The 19,088-nt window shown below is 43.9% G+C and overlaps 1 protein-coding gene and 1 pseudogene across 1 annotated transcript in view; both read right to left on the bottom strand.

Annotated features, from left to right (window-relative positions):
* The window catches only part of Wipi1 (WD repeat domain, phosphoinositide interacting 1), a 34,596-nt gene that overhangs the window by 12,847 nt on the left and 2,661 nt on the right, over positions 1-19,088 (bottom strand). The window contains exons 2-5 of the mRNA XM_090349855.1: positions 16,131-16,213; positions 14,163-14,332; positions 8,965-9,061; positions 107-204 (exon numbers count right to left, since the gene is read on the bottom strand). Of these exons, the coding sequence (XP_090205981.1) occupies positions 107-204; positions 8,965-9,061; positions 14,163-14,332; positions 16,131-16,213 (448 nt within the window). The remainder of the gene's footprint in view (positions 1-106; positions 205-8,964; positions 9,062-14,162; positions 14,333-16,130; positions 16,214-19,088) is intronic.
* Positions 1,843-2,456, bottom strand: LOC150051126 (small ribosomal subunit protein eS10 pseudogene; annotated as a pseudogene).

The following is a 19,088-nucleotide window of genomic DNA, read 5'->3' as shown; positions in this document are numbered from 1 at the left end:
CAGGGATAGGAACCCTCCCCCCCACCCCCACCTCACCCCACCCAGCAGCCCTTCATTACCTCCATTCATCACAGGGTTAAGGGAAGGAGAACCACTGTCAACTTACCAGGGAGTTCCCGTCATAAAGCACAATCTCGCCTGTGGTCTGGCTTCCAGGATAGGCCAGGTAAGAATTGGAATGGTTGATAGAGAGAGCACACAGACCTGGCAAAGAACAAAGGCCATGAAATATGTCCCAGGGAGGGGCCCCCAAAGTGGCACAGCAAGAGTGCCACCTACTGGTGAGGGAAGGAACGGTTTTAAGGCATTTTCTTTCTGTTGGTTAATTCTGAGAATTGCAATAAAGCAAAGTCACCCAGGGAATCCTGGCCATGTCCTCTCTACAGCTAAGCAATCGAAATGGAGAAAATTAAAAATGATCTCCTTCACGCTTTTACCCAGGGATCTAAAACACATCAATTCATTTTCCAATTCCCATTATCTTAGAAAAATGTACTCATAACTGAATTAGAACTTCCTGCCAGGAAAAGCAAGCATGTGCTAGCCTGTCGGTGAATGACCTTACATAGCTGCCAAGGAAGCTTGGGCTAGAGGATGGAGGAAGCATGGACGCTCTGCTTTGATAAGGAAATGGTGCCTGCAGAGGGGAAAGGTCACTGTATCTGCATCTGAGTAAAGACTTCCAGCAAACCAAGTACACAGGACATTTAGAATCGAAGATGCTTTGACATCCTCTAGAAGACCAAGCAGACCAAGCCATGAGGTCACTTAAGCCATTTTAATTTACTAGGGGACTCGAGAAGGTGGGAGGGATGGTCCGTACAGCATTGAAATAATGACTTTTCACAATAACTTAGATTAGGAGAGACATATGCCACAGTACTGAATTCAAAGAATCTTTTTTTTTTTTTTTTACCAGTCCTGGGCTTGAGCTCAGGGCCTGAGCACTGTCCTTGGACTTTCTCAAGGTTAGAGCTCTACCTTTTGAGCCTCAGCACCACTTCCGGCTTTTTTCTATGTATGTGGTGCCGAGGAATCGAACCCGGGTCTTCATGTATGCTAGGCAAGCACTCTACCACTAGGCCAAACTCCCGGCCCCCTCAAAGAATCTTATACAACTAAAGTGTGACTAAAATAGGAACTTGGAGGCTGGGAGCATGGCCTAGTGGTAGAGTGCTTGCATAGCATGCACAAAGCCCTGGGTTTGATTTCTCTGTACCCCATACAGAAAAAGCCGGAAGTGGTACTGTAGCTCAAGAGATAGAGCTCTAACATTGAGAAAGCCCAAGGACAGTGCTCAGGCCCTGAGTTCAAGCCCCAGGATGGCAAAATAATTAATAATTATTAATAATAATAATATGAACTCTGAGATTATGCAAGACAGAATTATTTGGGGGGGAAAATAAAGTCAGTGCAAGTGGCTCACACCTGTAATCCTAGTTACTCAGGAGGCTGTAATCTGAGGATCAAGATTCCAAGTCAGCTCTGACACAAATGTCTTTGAGATTTTGTTCCAATAAACCACCAAAAAGCTGGAAGTGGTCCAAGAGATAGAATACTAGCCTTGAGCAAACAGCTCAACACCCCAGGCCCTGAGTTCAAGGCCCAGGACTGGCACACACACACACACACACACACACACACACACACACACACACACACAAAGATAAATAATATTTTTGTTACACGTTAGTATGTAAAGTGTTATTTTGTTTTTTATGGGAGTTCTAGGACTTAAATTCAGGGTCTAGGTGCTGTCCTTTAGCTTTCTTTTTTTTCTTCCTTTTTGCCAGTCCTGAGGCTTGAATTCAGGGCCTGGGCATTGTCCCTGAGCTTCTTTTTTTTTTTTTTTTTTTTTTTTTTTTTTTCTGGCTACAAGTTTATTCAACACAAAATAATCCTCTCCATCTTTACTGGGGGGGCTGTCCACGTCCACGACCAAATCCACCTCTGAACTGAAATTCAGTTGCTGACCCAGCCCCAGCCTCGACTTTCTTGTCAGCACCAGGGGGTACAGCGCTCCGTCTGTAGGTGTCTCTGTCAGCTTCACCTCTTATGAATCTTGCAGGCCTCTCACCCTCCAGACCTTTGGGCCGAGGCCTGCCAGTCTCAGGTCGGCTGCGGCGCAAGGTAGCAGGCACAATCTCAGGAGGCAGATGGAGGTAATCTCGGAGATACTGGATGCCTTCGTTGGTTAGGTACCAATAAAAATGCCTCCAGACAAACTGTTCCTTCACGTAGCCTCGAGACTTGAGAGACTGCATGGCCTTCATGACGTGAAGGTTGGGCACATTCTTGTCTGCTAGCTCTGGGCATGTGGACATCCTTCTTGGCCACCATAACCCCCTCCTTAAAAAGGAGTTCATAAATGGCAATCCGGTTCTTCTTGGGCATCAACATCACGGCGGCTTCAGGGTCCGAGGCCGAGGCTGGAAAAAAGCCCTGAGCTTCTTTTGCTCAAGGCTAGCACTCTACCACAGTTCTACTTCCAGCTTTTTTGTGCATGTGTGGTTAACTGGAGATAAGAGCCTCATGGACTTTCCTGTCCAGGCTGGCTTCAATCCATGATCCTCAGATCTAACTAGGATGACGGATGTGAGCCACTAGTACCCAAGTGAAGTGGTTTCTTATAATAAAAGTATGAGAAAAATTTTACATCAGGCCAGAAGGCTCCTTACCTCTGTAGGGGAGAGAAAATAGAGAAAGACAAATCGAATGATAGGAACCAGAACTAGATCTTGTTCCTGCTCTGGCTTGGCTGAGCACACACCAAGCCTGCGCTCTCATCACCTGCCACACAGCTCCAGGCAGGCCATGGCAGAACCCTGGCCCTATTCATGGCAGGCTCTGGCATTACTGTAACCTCAACATTACAGGGTCATTCTGGCCCCAGCTTTAGAAGAGGCCACTTACACCTTTACACCTTCCCAGTTTTGCTCTGAGATCTCTAATTCCCAGTCCCATCCAAATTCATTCAATCCACATGTAATTCCAAGGACAGCTAGGCAGGCAGAAGGCACTCTGGCTCTGGAGAACTCAGAAGCTGGTAGGGGCTTGCCAAGGGTTCCCATAGGAGCAGTAACAGGGGAGACGTTAAGATGGAATATATGAGCCAGGTATGGTAACTCACTCCTGTAATCCCAGTTACTCATGAAGCAGAGGTAGGAAGATGAAGGCCTGAAGTTGGCCCCAGACAAAAGCTCATGACCTTATCAGAAAAAAAGATCAAATATACCGCTGGAATCCTCCCGTGTATATGCTATGCTTTCATCTATGTTTGTAATTTAGATCTAATGTCCATATATGAGAGAAAACATGCACCATCTGACTCCTTGAGCCTAACTTCCTTCACTTAACTTTTTCCCCCCTTGGTCCATAAACCAAAATCTAAAAAGGCTTGGGAATAAGGTTCAAGTGGTAGAGAACTTGCTTAACAAGCTCAAGGCCTTGACTTGAGAATAAAAAGGTGAATGTATAAGAAGGACTTCAGACTAGCTGGACCTGCAAATATAGTGCGTGATTACTAAGGGTATCTGAGGGCTTTGGTTTGAAAAGAGCAGTGCTAAACCCAGAGGGAATCACCACTGCTCCCACACTAGGATGGCTACAGTAAGAAAGACAGATTGCCAATCTTGCCAAAGACTGGAGGTCTATCCACTGCCAGAGGGTACAGAAATAGAATACCATGAGAGCCCCCACAAGCCATGCTCTGAGACCTGAATGGATTGAGAGGATGGAATGCCTCTCACCAGAACTCTCAGAACGTTGAGAGTTTCCTGAAATGGTCAAAAAGGCTTGAAGGAATTCAGTGTCCTATCCTAGGTGTAGGCTAAGCAAACACCAAACTTTCTGGGAATTTAAGGATAAGACAAAAATCCATGTTAATCTTAAGTCATCTGCTGCTAGCACCTGTTCCTTAAGGTACAAAAAAAGGTTGTTTATCACTTGAGTATATCACATGATTAATGCTTATAACTCCAGTGTTGCTGTGACCTCACTCTTTCTGTGACATATCCCTGTACCTGTCTCAATAAATACCTAGTAAAATGGAAGACTTCAGGCCCCTAGTGCCCCAAACGTCCTCAATTCCACCCTCTGGTGTCTATTATTTTCTTGTCCCTGGTTGCCATAGGTTGTGACAGGACACTGCTTTAGAAAGCAGTCTGGCAGTTCCTCAGAAGTTAAACATGGTTCAGGGTACTGTGGCTCACACCTGTAATCCTAGCTACTCAGAAGGCTGAGATGTGAGGATCACAGTTCAAAGTCAGTTTGGACAATTAAGTCTGTGAAACTCTTATCTCTACTAAACTACCAAAATAAAATTAAAAAATATAAATGCTGGTAGTAGGGCTGTGGCTTAATAGCAGAATGTTAGTCTTAAGCAAAAGAGCTCAGGGAAAGAGCCCAGGCCCTGAGTTCAAGCTCCAGGACTAGCATACATACAAAGACATATATATATATATATATATATATATATACATACATGTTAAACATGGGGTTATCATATTCATATATATAAAAGAAATTATTAAGACATATGTCTGTGTATGAATATTGTATATAAATGTTCACTGAAACATTTTTTTTGCCAGTCCTCGGGCTTGAACTCAGGGCCTATGAATAGTCCTTGGGCTTTCTCAAGGCTAGAGTTCTATCACTTGAGCCACAGTAACCACTTCTGGCTTTTTCTACGTATGTGGTACAGAGGTATTGAACCTAGGCCTTCATGTATGCTAGGCAAATACTCAACCACTAGATCAAACTGCTGGCCCCAAAGTATTTTTTTCAATTGTGGTCAAAATGTGGAAATAGGGCCGGGAGTTTGGCCTACTAGTAGAGTGCTAACATACATGAAGACCCAAGTTCAATTCCTCAGTACTACATACATAGAAAAAAAGCCAGAAGTGGTGCTGAGGCTAAAGTGGTAGAGCTCTGGCCTTGAGAAAGTCTAAGGACAGTGGTTGGGTCCTGAGCTCAAGCCCAGGACTGGCAAAAAAAATGTGGAAACAGGAGATCAGACCATCAATTAAAAAACTACAGCACTGTGTGCTAAGACTAGAAAGAAGTCCTGATTCTCTTTTATTCATATATAGGCATCTCTAACATTGTACTTCAAATGTTAGGCAACCTGGAAAGAAACTGCTTTATAATATGTATCTCCCTCTGGAATTCATGTCTTTGTATTGATTAATGTCTCAAAAGATACTTTTTTAGATCAAGGGCTGATGGCTCACAGCTGTAATCCTGGCTACTCAGGAGGCTGAGGTCTAAGGATCACAGTTCGAAGCCAGTGGGCAGTAAAGTGCATGAGACTTATCTCCAATTAACCACTACAAAGCAGACATGGAGTTGGGGTTCAAGTGGTGGAGCACTCACCTTAGGACAATGCCTGGACCCTGAGTCAAGTACCACACACACACACACACACACACACACACACACACACACACACTCTATCAGGAAATTCACCCTCAGCCCTGATTGGTCACTCCAAGCAAAACAGCCCACAATCTCAGTCACAACAAGAACATGCAAGACGCAGCCTAAAGTGACTGAAGGAAAAGGACAGCCACACTGGATATGGAGCTTGAAGCAGGACAGGAACTCCATGGATCTGATGCATGTATAGTTTTCACTATGTTGAAACACATTCTCAGGATTTACACACGAAAACCAGGGAAGCAAGCCATTTTGTTTACCTATGTCTCCAGATAGGTATTCTGTCATTTAGAGTCAGGGTTTCTGTTTGACATTTTGAGTCAGAAAATAAAGTAAGTAAGAACAGACAAGGAGGGGCCGGGAGTTTGGCCTAGTGGTTAAAGTGCTTGCCTAGCATGCATGAAGACCCGGGTTCGATTCCTCGGTACCACATACATAGAAAAAAAAAAAGCCAGAAGTGGTGCTGAGGCTCAAGTGGTAGAGCTCTAGCCTTGAGAAAGTCCAAGGACAGTGCTCAGGCCCTGAGCTCAAGCCCAGGACTGGCAAAAAAAAAAAAAAAAAAAGAACAGACAAGGAGGATCTTGCCTTGGAGAAGCTTAGGTTCATGGTTTTGACAGCTTAGATTGGCTGAGGGTAAGAAGCAACCATGTCATTGGAGCTCTGACTTGAGTGGGGTCTGGGAACACTCGTGGGTGAGCTTTGCTCCCTGGCTCACTCAGACATCGTGACCTCAGCTAACGCTCCCTGGGCAAGTCTTGGGGAGAAAAATGATCACTCATTTGCCTGCTGCAAGAAGAGATCATTATAGTGATTTGGAAAAGTAAGGGAACTATGATCCCCCCCCCCTCCGAGAACATCAGTGGTCTAAGGGGATACATTGTGGTAAATCTGACCCCCATTGTTACAAAGGAAATGCTTGGTATATCTTCAGATCCTCTTTGAATGTTTATCTGTGGCTCTTTGACTTGAACTCAGGTTCCTGGGTGCTGTCTTTTGGCTTTATTTACTCAAGGCGAATGCTTTATCACTGAGAGACAACTCCACTTCCTGCTTTTGCTGGTTAATTGGAGATACCATTCTCATGGACTTTGCTGCTTGGACTGGAGTTGAAATTAGATCCTCAGATTTCAGCCTCCTGAATAGTTAGGATTATAGGCGTGAGCCCCCAGTGCCCAGCTCTATTATTTTTCTTAAGATAAAAATTAGTCCCTTTTTGTGTGGAACATAGCCTGGCACCTTTCAACTTTATTTTCGTCCCTGTTTTCATCTCACTGTAAAGATCGAGGCAGCCAGTGAGTTTCCAGAAGTAGGAATATTATACTTGGAAGCTGTAATTTTTTTGGTAGATGATAGACCACAGGTGCCCCATACTCCACCGTCTAGATTTGTGTAGGGACACGCTATGAAGTTCACACAATGATGACAGCACCTAACTGTGACACGTGACTGTAATGCATGATTAAAAATAAGCATGTGGAGGGAGGGGTGTATGCCTCAGCAGTGTCATCTGGTCTGAGTGCTCAAGCACCAAGCAGGTGTGAGGCTGGAAATCCCCCACTTCAAGGAAAACGATAGCATACTTTGAGCAAGACACAGCCTGGGCCCACGCCTGTGGGAGCTCGGCTTCACTCTGACACCCCACATCACATCAGAGCCCATTTTCCCTCCCTCCAAGGTCCAATTCCACCCTTGCCCCCAGGCAGCCAGGCCTTCAGGTCTCTAATTAGCCCAGAAGGGTCAGGTTCAGGGAACCATGGCCATGTGGGTGTAGGGTTCATGGTGAGTGGCTGACACATGTGTACCTGTGAGTGCCCTCTAGTGCCCATCTTCAATGTTTGTTCAGATTGGTTTTTTGTTTGTCTTCCTACCCCCACCCCCTTTACCCCTAGGATTTAATTTTTTTGTTTATGTGGTACCAAGGAATGGAACCCAGGTCCTCAAGCATGATAGGTCACATTCCTAGCCTTTGTTCAGATTGTTTAAACCCCTCATTTCTAAAAACAAAACAACAACAACAAACTTAACTATCATACCTAATTTCCTTCTGAGAAATAGGCTTCTAAGTCATCACCTCAGAGACCTTTATATGGGTGTCAAAATGATCCAGGGGCTGGGGCACAGCTGGGTGATGGCGCCTAGCATGTACCAAGGCTCTGGATCACTGAGATGAACCAGAAATGGTTACTGCACGGTGGGTCCTGCAGCAGCCACTTTCAAAAACCTCACCCAGCTGAATGTTTAGTGGTGCTGTGATACGTCTGTCACTGTCTTATGCTACGAATGAAGAAACTGGGGCGCAAAGAGCTCATGTCCATAGGACAGAGACACAGGGCTGGAGATAGCATGGAAGTCAAGCCCTAGGAGGAAACCATAGTACATGGCAGTCGTGGTTGACAGGCCTTAGTGGAATACAACTTACAACCTTCAACGTTCTGGGCAGACTGCTCTCCTGCCATGATGCCTCCACCAAAGGTATTCTTTCTGGTTCACTTTTAGCTTAGTGAGTTCATAAAAAGGTCATCACCTTGTCAGGTACCAGTGGCTCACGCCTGTAATCCTAGCTACTCAGGAGGCTAAAAGATCTGAGGATCATGGTTAGAAGCCAGCTCGGGCAGAAAAGTCCATGAGACTCTTATCCCCAGTGAACTACAGAAAACCAGAAGTGGAGCTGTAGATCAGGGACAGAGGCCAGGCCTGGAGTTCACAACCCCAGGACCAAAGTAAAATAAAATAAGGGTTATCATTTGTTATTTCTTTTCTCTTTCTCTCTCTTTTTTCTTTTTTTTTTGGCAGTATTATTAGGTTTTGAACTCAGGGGCTTCATATTTGCTCAGCTGCCACTCTGCTACTTGAGTCATGCCTGCAGCCAGCTTTTGCCATTTATTTTAGAAATGGAATCTTGTGAACGTTTCTGCCCAAGCTGGCTTTGAACTGTCATCCTTGGGATCTTAGCCTCCTGAGTAGGTAGGGATTACAGGTATGACCCACGCCCATGCTCAAACTATTTCCATTCTTAAACACCAAAGAGATATAATCAATATTGAATCCTGAGAATTCAGCCAACTTCTAACATCCTAGCATACCACCCAAGTTGAGGTATTTCTTTGTAATGTAACAAAACACAATCCTTACGCTTGGTGTGCAGACATACCAAGTCGAAACTTGCTTCTAATTATCATAATCACTCCATAACAAACAACCACAAAAAAGTGTTGGGGGCAAAGCAGCTTTCAATACCAGGCTCCCAGGGTCTCCCACACATCTACCTTACAAGTCTCAGCTCATTGGCTGACCTAGATCCCGGGAGGAGGGGCCCTGTGCTCCTGAAAGACTAGTAACACAGTGTGAATGTGCCAGCATTCAACTTCAAGGTCAATGTCATCAAGACCACAACTTCAAGGTCAACACCATCAAGACCAACACTGCCACGTTTTTTAGTCAAGGTGGAAAAATAGCTTGACAGAGAAGTATCTTGACTTGGGGGTGGGAGAGGGAATGGACATTGGTCCTGTGACTGGAACTTACCTGTCGGATTAGGAGGAATATCCAGGAGGGTCTTCAGCAGCTTCATATCTTTAATGTTGTGGATATAAATGGATTCCTCCAAGCAGACCAGCAGCCTCTGTAATCACATAGACCCGTCAGCCTCAGAGGCCTTGAAAAGGGACCATAAATCCAACCTGCTTGTCTTTCATGAGTCCTAACTTGATTCTGTGCCTAAAGGAGAAAGAATGTTAATGATGTCTCTTGAAGATTATGTTTATGTATACACATGCACGTCATTATACACTTGAATAGAAGCTCAAAATAAAGATCTTAAAAATGCTTTTAGAAACTGAAATCCCCCCCCCCGTTGCTCCTTTCCCTCCTCTTTCTTCCCTTCCCCTTTCCCTTTCTTCTTCTTCCCTTTCCTTCTTATCTCCTTCCTTCCTTCCTTGCATCTTCTTCCTCTTTTATTCACCTTCCCTTCCACTATCTATCATCTCCCCTTCTTGTTCTTTTTCTCTCCTTTTCTTCACCTTCTCTTCCTTCCATTCTTATAATTCCCTTCTTTCTATTCTTACCTGACAGGTTGCTTTTTTAATGCTGATAAAAGACCCCTTAGTCTCCAATATAAATATCTTTTAAACTTAGTATGCCCAAATCCTAGGAGTTACCCTCTCCATATACAGCTTGAGCACACCCAATCCAAAAGTCTCCAGTGCTTCAGTGAAACATGAGCACTGGTACTCAATAGCCTTCGGATGTTGACCATTCACATTTGAGATGCTCAACCAGCAGAGTCTGTGCAAACGACCCAAAACCTGAAAGACTCTGAAATCAGAACTACTTCTGGTCACAAGCGTTTTGGATAAGGGATACTCTACCATCTTTACCTTCTTTCCACTCAGACCCTTCTCCATACCACCACAGGGCCACTCCCTGCAGCCCTGATAGAGAGGGCTGGTGTAGCCCCTCAGCCCCCACTCTCCCGGAGTCTGGTTTGAAGCATCTTTAAACATGTGTCCCAGGTGATTGTTCTCAGGCTAGGCCAGACACCGTGTGTGTGTGTGTGTGTGTGTGTGTGCGTGTGCACGCGTGCGCGCGCGCGGGTGTGTGTGTGTGTGTGTGTGTGTGTGTGTGTGTGTGTGTGTGTGCTGGCATTGGGGCTTAAACTCAGGTCTGGGTGGTTTCATTAGCTTTTTCCACTCAAGGCTAGTGCTTTACCCCTCCAGCCAACACACATCCACTTCTGGCTTTTTGCTAGTTAAGTGGAGATTATCTTTCTGCCTGAACTGGCTACATATTGCGATCTTAATATTTCAGCCTCCTGAGTAGATAGATACATGTGTGAGCCACAGGCTCCTGGCTAGACTAGCTACTTTTGACTACCAGAATCATTTTTAGAAAGAAAGGTATCTAAAAATATTTTTAAAAAAAGAATAACCAGGGGCCGGGAGTTTGGCCTAGTGGTTAAAGTGCTTGCCTAGCATGCATGAAGACCCGGGTTCGATTCCTCGGTACCACATACGTACAAAAAAGCTGGAAGTGGTGCTGAGGCTCAAGTGGTAGAGCTCTAGCCTTGAGAAAGTCCAAGGACAGTGCTCAGGCCCTGAGCTCAAGCCCAGGACTGGCAAAAAAAAAAAAAAAGAATAACCAACTCTCCTCCAGGATTAAAAGACAAAAAATTACAACAAAAAAACCCTTGTTTTCCTAGTAGGACTCCTCCCAGCTCAGAAAAATGTAGAATATTCATGACAGCCAAGTAGAAAAGAAAGTCTAAACATTTTTTTTCCATTTTAACTAAGGGTCTGTGGCCACAGGCTTGATCCTGAGTCCTGAGAGATTAACACATAATTCTACCAGGATTTCAAAATGGATAACAAATACGTATTCTGCCTTTCCATGATCATGCTCATTTATGCTTGTTTCTGTTCTCAGGTTTCTGACACCCCTTTGGTACCCCAGGACTGTAGGACCCCCCACGTGCCTCCTATGGGAAGCTACACTCCATCTAGCTTTTCTGATCTGATCTAAATCTTCTCCCATCTGCCCAAGGGTCCTCTCAGCTGACTCTGATCACCCTCATGCTGGCTGTAGCATCAACAATATACAGAAAACACCAGGTGGGAGGGGGGAGGGGACAAACAAGGTGGTACTGGGCCTTGGTTCCCATAAGAGCTCTCCTGGGGGACAGCCCCAACCTGGTATCTGCTTTATTAACATGCAGTCTTCAGACTTAGCAGAACCCTGGCCTGGCTTCAACTTTGCCAATTCTTGTTCGCTTTGGCTAAGGCTTCTTATATTTTATAGATAAGCTCCCTTTTTACCCATTAGTGAAAATTTCTAACATCTGCTCTTAGGCATCATAGATCTAGTCTCATAGATTCCAACTGGATCAGACTGAAGTTGGAAAGCAAAGAGCGGATGGTCAAAGAACTGTTAACATTGACATTGCTAAATACATCTGGCTGACGGCCATTCTCCTGCAACACACCCTTCTGAGGATCCCACCGACTGCAAAGGAAACACGTCACAACTTCTATGTGGCTTTCCGTTCTACAGTTAGAAGAAAATGGGCATTTTGTTTTCTTAGAACCCCTTTAACACATTATTAAGGTTTCCCTGTGTGTTTTTTTTTTAAGCATTATCTGAAGACTCCAAGATGGCCTAAGTGAGCACCACAGAGCAGAGGATGTTGCTTGTTGGATCCCCTGTCATGCCTCCTGGGCATGTGGCTCTGGGGTCACTGAAGGACCTGGGCATGTGGCTCTGGGGTCACTGAAGGGCTTCCCCACCCCATTACACACACACACACACACACACACACACACACACACACACACACACACACACACGAGGGCCTTCTGCAGCTGAGTTGCCTACACTAAAATACTAAAATGACATCCCAATCCTAAAATTTCTAAGCAGAGTAAACTCCAACCCTCTCTAGACCTGCTTCAAGGGATTTCCTTGGGAGGGGAGAGGAAATACTTAATGGCAGAAGCATCGGATCTGCTTGTCATGAACTTCTGCATTAATCGTTGAGCAGTGCTGGGAGTGGCGAGGGGGGGTGGGCGGCAGGGGAGGAAGGTAAGAAGCCTGAAGTTAATGAGTGTTCCAGCAAGAGGAGCCTGGTGCCTAAAGGTTAACTGACTTGGGCACTTTAATAACCCGTACTTGTTCTATTTGCTAATGAAAATACCTGAGGAGAGAGAAGTCACAAGGGTAAATCCAGCAGATACTCTGGGAGAGTTCTCATCTTTACACAGCACTTGACTAGGCAGTCTTAAAGGGTGATCCACTGCCAGAAAGCACATGGAACCTTTATATACTCGCTACCGCCATATGCAAAGGTAAGGTCTATGACAAAACTGAACATGTGACCATCTGATTTCAGCGGAAGCACTTGGGCCAAGGATTCTGGTTAAAAGTCTTGAGGCACAAACTCTCAAACTGCCTTTCCTTCCTTAGCCAAGACCCCAGCCTTTGTTTCTTCCACTTTCTCAGGAGTTAAGCAGACCCCCCACCAAAACAACAGATGGACTCAAAGCAATAATGTCTTCCTCCTCTAAAAGTTACAAAAGCACTTTACTTGTTGCAAAAATAATAATAAAAGCTCACACCTGTAATCCTAGCTACTCAGGAGGCTGAGATCTGAGGATCACACTTTTTCAAAGCCAGCCCAGGCACAAAAAGGACCGGAGATTCTTATCTCCAATTAACCTCTAGGAAATGGGAAGTGGGACTTGGTTCAAGGGTAGGGTGGTAGCCTCGAGCTGAAGAGCTCAGGGACAATGCCCAGGCCCAGGGGTAGGGTGGTAGCATTGAACTGAAGAGCTCAGGGACAACACCCAGGCTGAGTTCAAGCCCCATGATGATCCACAATAATAATAATAATGATAATAATAATAATAAATGCACACTTTTAAAAAAGAATTGCATGAAAGATGAAAGAGACAGGCTCTGATGGAGCATGGGAGAGGGGAGAGGTCTAAAGAAGAGAGTGAATGGTCCAGTTAGTTCATTTGTATGAATGAACAAAGGACAACAAAACCTGTTGAAATTGTCTTAAGAGAAAAAGAGAAGAGGGTCAGAGGGGTGGTGGTTGATAAGGTTACAGTATTAGTATATGTGGAAATGTTATAATGAATTCCTCCTACAAAATGTATGCTAATAAAAGCAAATAAGCAAGTCATGTAGTTGTGGCTCATAATCCTAGCTACTCAGGAGGCTGAGATCTGAGGACTTCAGTTCAAAGACAGCCTATCAGAAAAGTCCCCATATGATTCATCTCCAATTAACAACTCAAAAACTGGGAGTGGCACTGTGGCTCAAATGGTAGAGCACTAGCCTTGAGCACAAAGAGGTTCAGGGACAACACCCAGGCCATGAGTTCAAGCTCCACAACCAATTTTTAAAAATCCTAATAATAAAGCACTTAATAATCAGACACAAAGATGAAATAAACACTTGTCTGCTGTGAATATACTCCTTTCATCTCCCTGCAGTGCTCTGTTTGCCCCACCAAGGACTATCAGGATTATATACAGTGGTCAGGACATAAGATACTCAAGGAGCTATTTTCCAGCATTCCTTATGGTCATATACAGCTCCCCATAGCCCTTGGTCTCACGGGAGGTAAAATCCAGTCATGCTGGGAGGAAATCTGTTAATATTCCTAATGTTAATCTCATAAACAATTTATAGTCCATACTTGGAATAGAATCATCCTTTTCTAACAAAAAGAACACTTATTAAGAAACACTTTTAAAGGTTACCAAAAGAAACAAAAGAAAAAGAGAGAGAGAGAGAGAGAAAACTGGAAACATAAGACTGAGCAGCTGGCCCACCATGGTAGCACAGAAGACGGCATGTGAGCAAGCTGACTGAGTGGCTTCAGAAATCACACCCCATCCTCAGGAGTGTCACTCTCAGGCACGTGACCACCATCCACAGTGCAGGTCACTACCTAGAGCCAAGTCTCTGAAGAGGCATTCCGCTTGTTTAGGGGTCCCCTGAGGTAGAAGAGAACACAGAAGCTGGCATGCCGCAGATGAGGTATCATGAAAGAAGGTGCATGGAGTAGGTTATAACCATTCCCATGACACTAGACCTGCATGTTAAAATCGGCAGCAGTGGATGCTTGTTTTCAAGATCTTTGTTTTTTGGAAGCCATTCATCTTTCTCTTCATTACCTATCTGCAGAAGCCCTGAACTCTTGAGGGACATGACCCACTCACCTGTCGGTTCAGCCTGATGGACAAAATGTTGCTGGAGTAGCTGTAATTACAGATCTCGGTGCCTTTCTTGAAGTGATACACGTTCATCTGGCGTGGTTTGGTGTGGCTGACAACCACCACCAGGCTGCTGGAGAAGAGGCGCTCCACGATGTACACGTCCGGGATTTCATCTGTGGGCAGAGCAACAGCGAGGTGGCAGGGCTGGCCATGGCAAGGGAGGCATTCGGCCTCTGTCACACCAGGCCCAGCACCCGCCAGCTCACCAATAGACCTTCTACCCACACTCATTTACAATGATCCTCCCACCTTCACTGTCAAGTAGGGAGCCCTCAGTCTCTCCTGGACAGCACTGCCAGAGCCCTCTCCAAACAACCAGCATAAAGAAACTCTAGTGACCAGGACATAAAATCTGGATCGTCAGAGCCATATTGAGTGTGTGTGTGTGTGTGTGTGTGTGTGTGTGTGTGTGTTCAAATGAGCCCTCCAGCCCCAGGGCTCTACTGTTTGCTCTGTCAAATATACTTGAGAGCTGGAGAAGGGGTGACATTGTAAAAACAACAGCAACAATAAAGGTACTCATTCCCTGTCTTACATAACTGCAACTCCTCTATATATCACCTTTATAATAACAATAAAGTTTTTTTTTAAAAAAAGCAATGCACATTTAGAAGGTTTGGATGGTTTAGCTTTTACCCTTGCCCGTAAGAGATTTCATAAGAGTGATTTACTCCATGGAGAGACCCTGTACTGAGAACTCTTCTTGCTTCGCTAAGGGAGTACCGTAGGTGGGAGGAGAAAAACCCATAATTATGTCTGTGCCCTTTCCCCATGTGACTGCACTCCCTGGGCCTTTCTGGAATCCAATTCTGGTTGAAAATAATCTGGACATCAGCAGTGAGGCCTGCAGTTCGGGTTCTTAAGCAAATCTCCAGTGTGTGCACAGCCCATCCTGTCACATGCATGTTTGGTGTGCTCTTGGATTAGCTGTGAATGTACATAATAATGCAGGCACACAGCAAACTTTATGAAAGTGGAACAAGAATAATAACACCATCTTATGACTCAATTATGAGCCCATAAGGTTATCTGCCAGGTCACTTTATTTCTAGGAATCCTAAAGGCTATCTACTCTTTCCCACTCTGATAGCATGGACAATTTTACCTTGAGAAAAATCACAGTCACATTTCCAAGGTGAATTGTTTCTAACATTCACTAGATATGCTTCAGTATCTTCAATATGGGTTATGTAAGCAAAAGGGTATTGCTTTATTAAAATACATCAAATACTTCTTTGACTGAATAAATGGTATCAAAAATTCTATAGTGCCAGAAGAACAAGGAAGTCACAAGCAATCTTTTGGTTTGACAGTTACAAAAGTTGATCACTATATCTGGGCATGGTGGCTCATGCTTATAATCCTAGTTACTCAGGAGGCTGAGATCTAAGAATCAAGTTTCAAAGCCAGCCCGGGCTGGCACTCTGGCTCAAGGGGTAGGGTGGTAGCCTTGAGCTGAAGAGCTCAGAGGCAGCGCCCATGCCCAGAGTTCAAGCCCCATGACAGACAAGGAAAAAAAAATGATCACTGTGAACAGAACCACATGAAAATCATATCAAGGATACCATTTCAACCAAAGGATTTCTTCACATAAAAAAGAAAGTGCCTCTTACGTTACTGCTGATTTTTACTTAGAGCTTCAGCATGATTTGTATGTGAGCAGAAAAAATGATTTACTTTCAAATACAAAGCGCACTGACTCCTTAGGTTTGATGGCTAATAGAGAGAAAAAGTAGAAGGCTCAAGATTAAAGTCTAGGGTTGTGGAGCGTGGCTCAGTGGAGAGCATTTACCTAACATGTTCAAGGCCTTAAGTTCAATCTCCAGATACACACACACAAACACAAAAGTCAAGAAGATATCTGCCTCTGTTTCTCTCTCATACCCATTCTCCCACATACCACACACTTACTGCTTCCATGGACTTGGTCCAGATTCTCCACAGAACTTAAAGAAAACAGCTTGTAACCAGCTTTGGTTCCAATGGCTAGGGATCTGTGGAAGATAGTAACAGAGTGGGAATGATACCAGGCACAATATTTCAACTACAAGTTGTTCCTCCTCACACACTAGGATTCTAAGGGTCACATAAGCATACATCTTCAGGAGGTTGGATCCTTGATCACTTCCTAAAGGCAAAACATGGTTTTGGTGAGCAGGCAGGTATGACCAAAGGAGGAAAAAAAGGTTAAAAACCAAAAAGGCCCATGTGGTAACTAAAGCTTGTAATCACAGCTACATAGGAGGTAGAGAGCAGGGAACTAAGATCAAGCATAGGAGATCCTGAGACTCCTTCCTCTACACACTGTGGTGTCTTGTCATCTCTGTGACAAAAAAAACACAAATAGGAGGATGACAGTCCAGAGTGGCCTGGATATTAAAGTGAAATCCTATCTCAAAAGTAACCAATGCAGAAAGGAGCTGGTAGAATGGGTCAAATGGTATTTAGCAAGTATAAAACTCTGAGTCCTAACCCCAGTAGTTCCAAGAAAGCAAGGAAGCAAGAAAGCAAGCAAGCAAGAAAGAAAAAGAAAAAGGCAAAGAGATAGAAATTGTATGGGATCTGTCATCAAGTGAAACAATTTCTAGTGTTTTTGTTTTCCCAGAAAAAATATGGATTTTTTTCTTTTTGTCCTTGAACACAGGGCCTAGGTGCTGTCCCTAAGCTTTTTCACTCTACTACTTTAAGCCACAGCAACACTTCATTTTTTGTTTTTATTTTTGCTTTAGTTTTCCCAGTAGTTAATTGGAGATAAATCTCACAGACTTTCGTGCCCAGGCTGGCTTTGAACCATGATCCTCAGAGCTCAGCCTCTTGAATAGCTAGGATTACAGGTATGAGCCACCGGTGAAAAAAATGGAATGTTTAAGAACACTCACAAGAGCCCTTCCTCCAACACAATCAGAAGTTCTTATTGTCTGAGAAGCACTTTTCCTCAAAAATGAATTTTTTCTTTATGACTTTTCCTTTTTGTTCATTTTTGCTGAAAGAGATACACTACAGACCATAGGAGGCAAAAACTTAATGCAATAGATGCTTCCTTCTATCCGGTTCAAGTCATCTGGATACTTTATATACTTCTTTTTAAGTCAAGTGTGGAGGGTGATTAGATTGTTTTCAAATTCAGGTATGCAGATATGCAGACTGGGTTGAGAACTCTGCTTTTGATTATGCTCTACAAAGTTATATTGTTCTCAAAAATACAATAAAAACTCAGTATTTACTTATGTCCATGCAGGTTGAAAAAACAACCAACCAACCAAACAAACAACAAAATACCCAACAATTTAGTTTTCTTCTTTTTCCTACAGATTTCCTGGGCCTCAGGATGAAAGGAAATGAATCATTTGTTTAGCACCTGGGAACTCAAGCGCGCGCGCTCTCTCTCTCTCTCTCTCTCTCTCTCTCTCTCTCTCTCTCTCTCTCTCTCTCTCTCTCTCTCTCTCTCTCTCTCTCCTCCTGTTCCCTGGTTAGGGTGTGGTGCTGTTACCTCATTCTTGCTTTTCTTTCTACCGCTAAGTGACAGGCATAGCGCTTGCAAGAGGACACGGACACACACACACACACACACACACACACACAGCATAAGCAATCTGACCCTGAGCACTGGAACCCTAGGAAAACAGGCTGGCATGGGTTGAAATGGATTTTAAAAATGTTCAGTAGAATCCAACTTCTTCATTGAAAGCAAACATATGTCAAGGTGAGATTTGTTCTTCACAGGAAAGCAAATGCTAAAATAAGCAACTTGCATGCCAAGATGCCAAGGCTCCTGTTTCACTAACCTAAAAAAGAGAAGGACACGGGATTTTTTTCCCTGGAATTTTTTTTCCCCTACTAAAACATTTGTTCTTTCCTGGGATGCAAAGGCCAGGGGCAGTGGACTTTTAGTCAGAATGTGGTTGGTTCTGGTCTTTAGCTCTCTATCCTGCTGAGACTGAGGTGGAGATATTTGCATAAGAGCTATGTGTGGTACAGTTATAACTAGGGTTTGATGTCCAGAAGTAGAGACAAACAGGAACCATGAATGTATACCAGGAGAATTTTAGAATTCTAAAACCTACTCCATCATGATGGCTGTTTTTTCTAATTTTCTTCACATCATTTAATTGTAAACTTGCAAATCTAAGCGAGGGGGAAAAAATCCTGTTAGAAGAGTCTTACACAATTAACCAAAGAACAGGGGGAAAAATCCTGTTAGGAGAGTCTTACACAATTAACCAAAAGAACAGTGTGTGGTGGCATAGGGCTGTTATCCCAACTCTTAGGAAGAGGAGACAGGAGAATCTCTAGTTTGAGGCTAGATTGGGATATGACTCTGACCCAGTTGAGTAGCCTGCTCCCCAATAACTTATCTCTACCCACTCAAACAACATCAATAACAAATCAGAACAATGAGCAATTTAAAGTATTTTCTAGAACAGAGTTTTGTGTTTGTTATTTTGTGTGTGAGACAAGGTCTTATTATATTGCCCCAGGCTGGTCTTGAAGTTGTGAGCTCAAGTGATTTTTCTGGCTTTAGCCTCCTGAGTTCCTGGGGCTACAGGCTGGGGCCACCATACTCGGCAAAGATGGATTCCGTATGTGAGAAAAAAAATGGAGTGATTACTATCACATTTTAAGTAATTGATGGATGGCCACTAGACTCTGGATTCAAAGAATTTAGGTATACATTTTATTTTATCCTTAAAACCTCTGTAGAAAGCAAATGCTCACCACTTATCACAGGAATGGAGTTGGAGAGAGATATATGTTACAACACACATTTTAAAAATATACCTAAGGTGTTTATCATGGTGCCAAACAGTAAATATGAAAGTGTGCAGGAAATGATTCTCTTTGCCCACCATCTCCATCTACAAACACAGT

The sequence above is a fragment of the Megascapheus bottae genome, chromosome 17, assembly GCF_031878675.1.
Source record: "Megascapheus bottae isolate mThoBot1 chromosome 17, mThoBot2.hap1, whole genome shotgun sequence".
Classification (NCBI taxonomy): domain Eukaryota; kingdom Metazoa; phylum Chordata; class Mammalia; order Rodentia; family Geomyidae; genus Megascapheus; species Megascapheus bottae.
The sequence above is the reverse complement of the archived record's forward strand: the minus strand, read 5'-3'. Positions and strand labels throughout refer to the sequence as shown.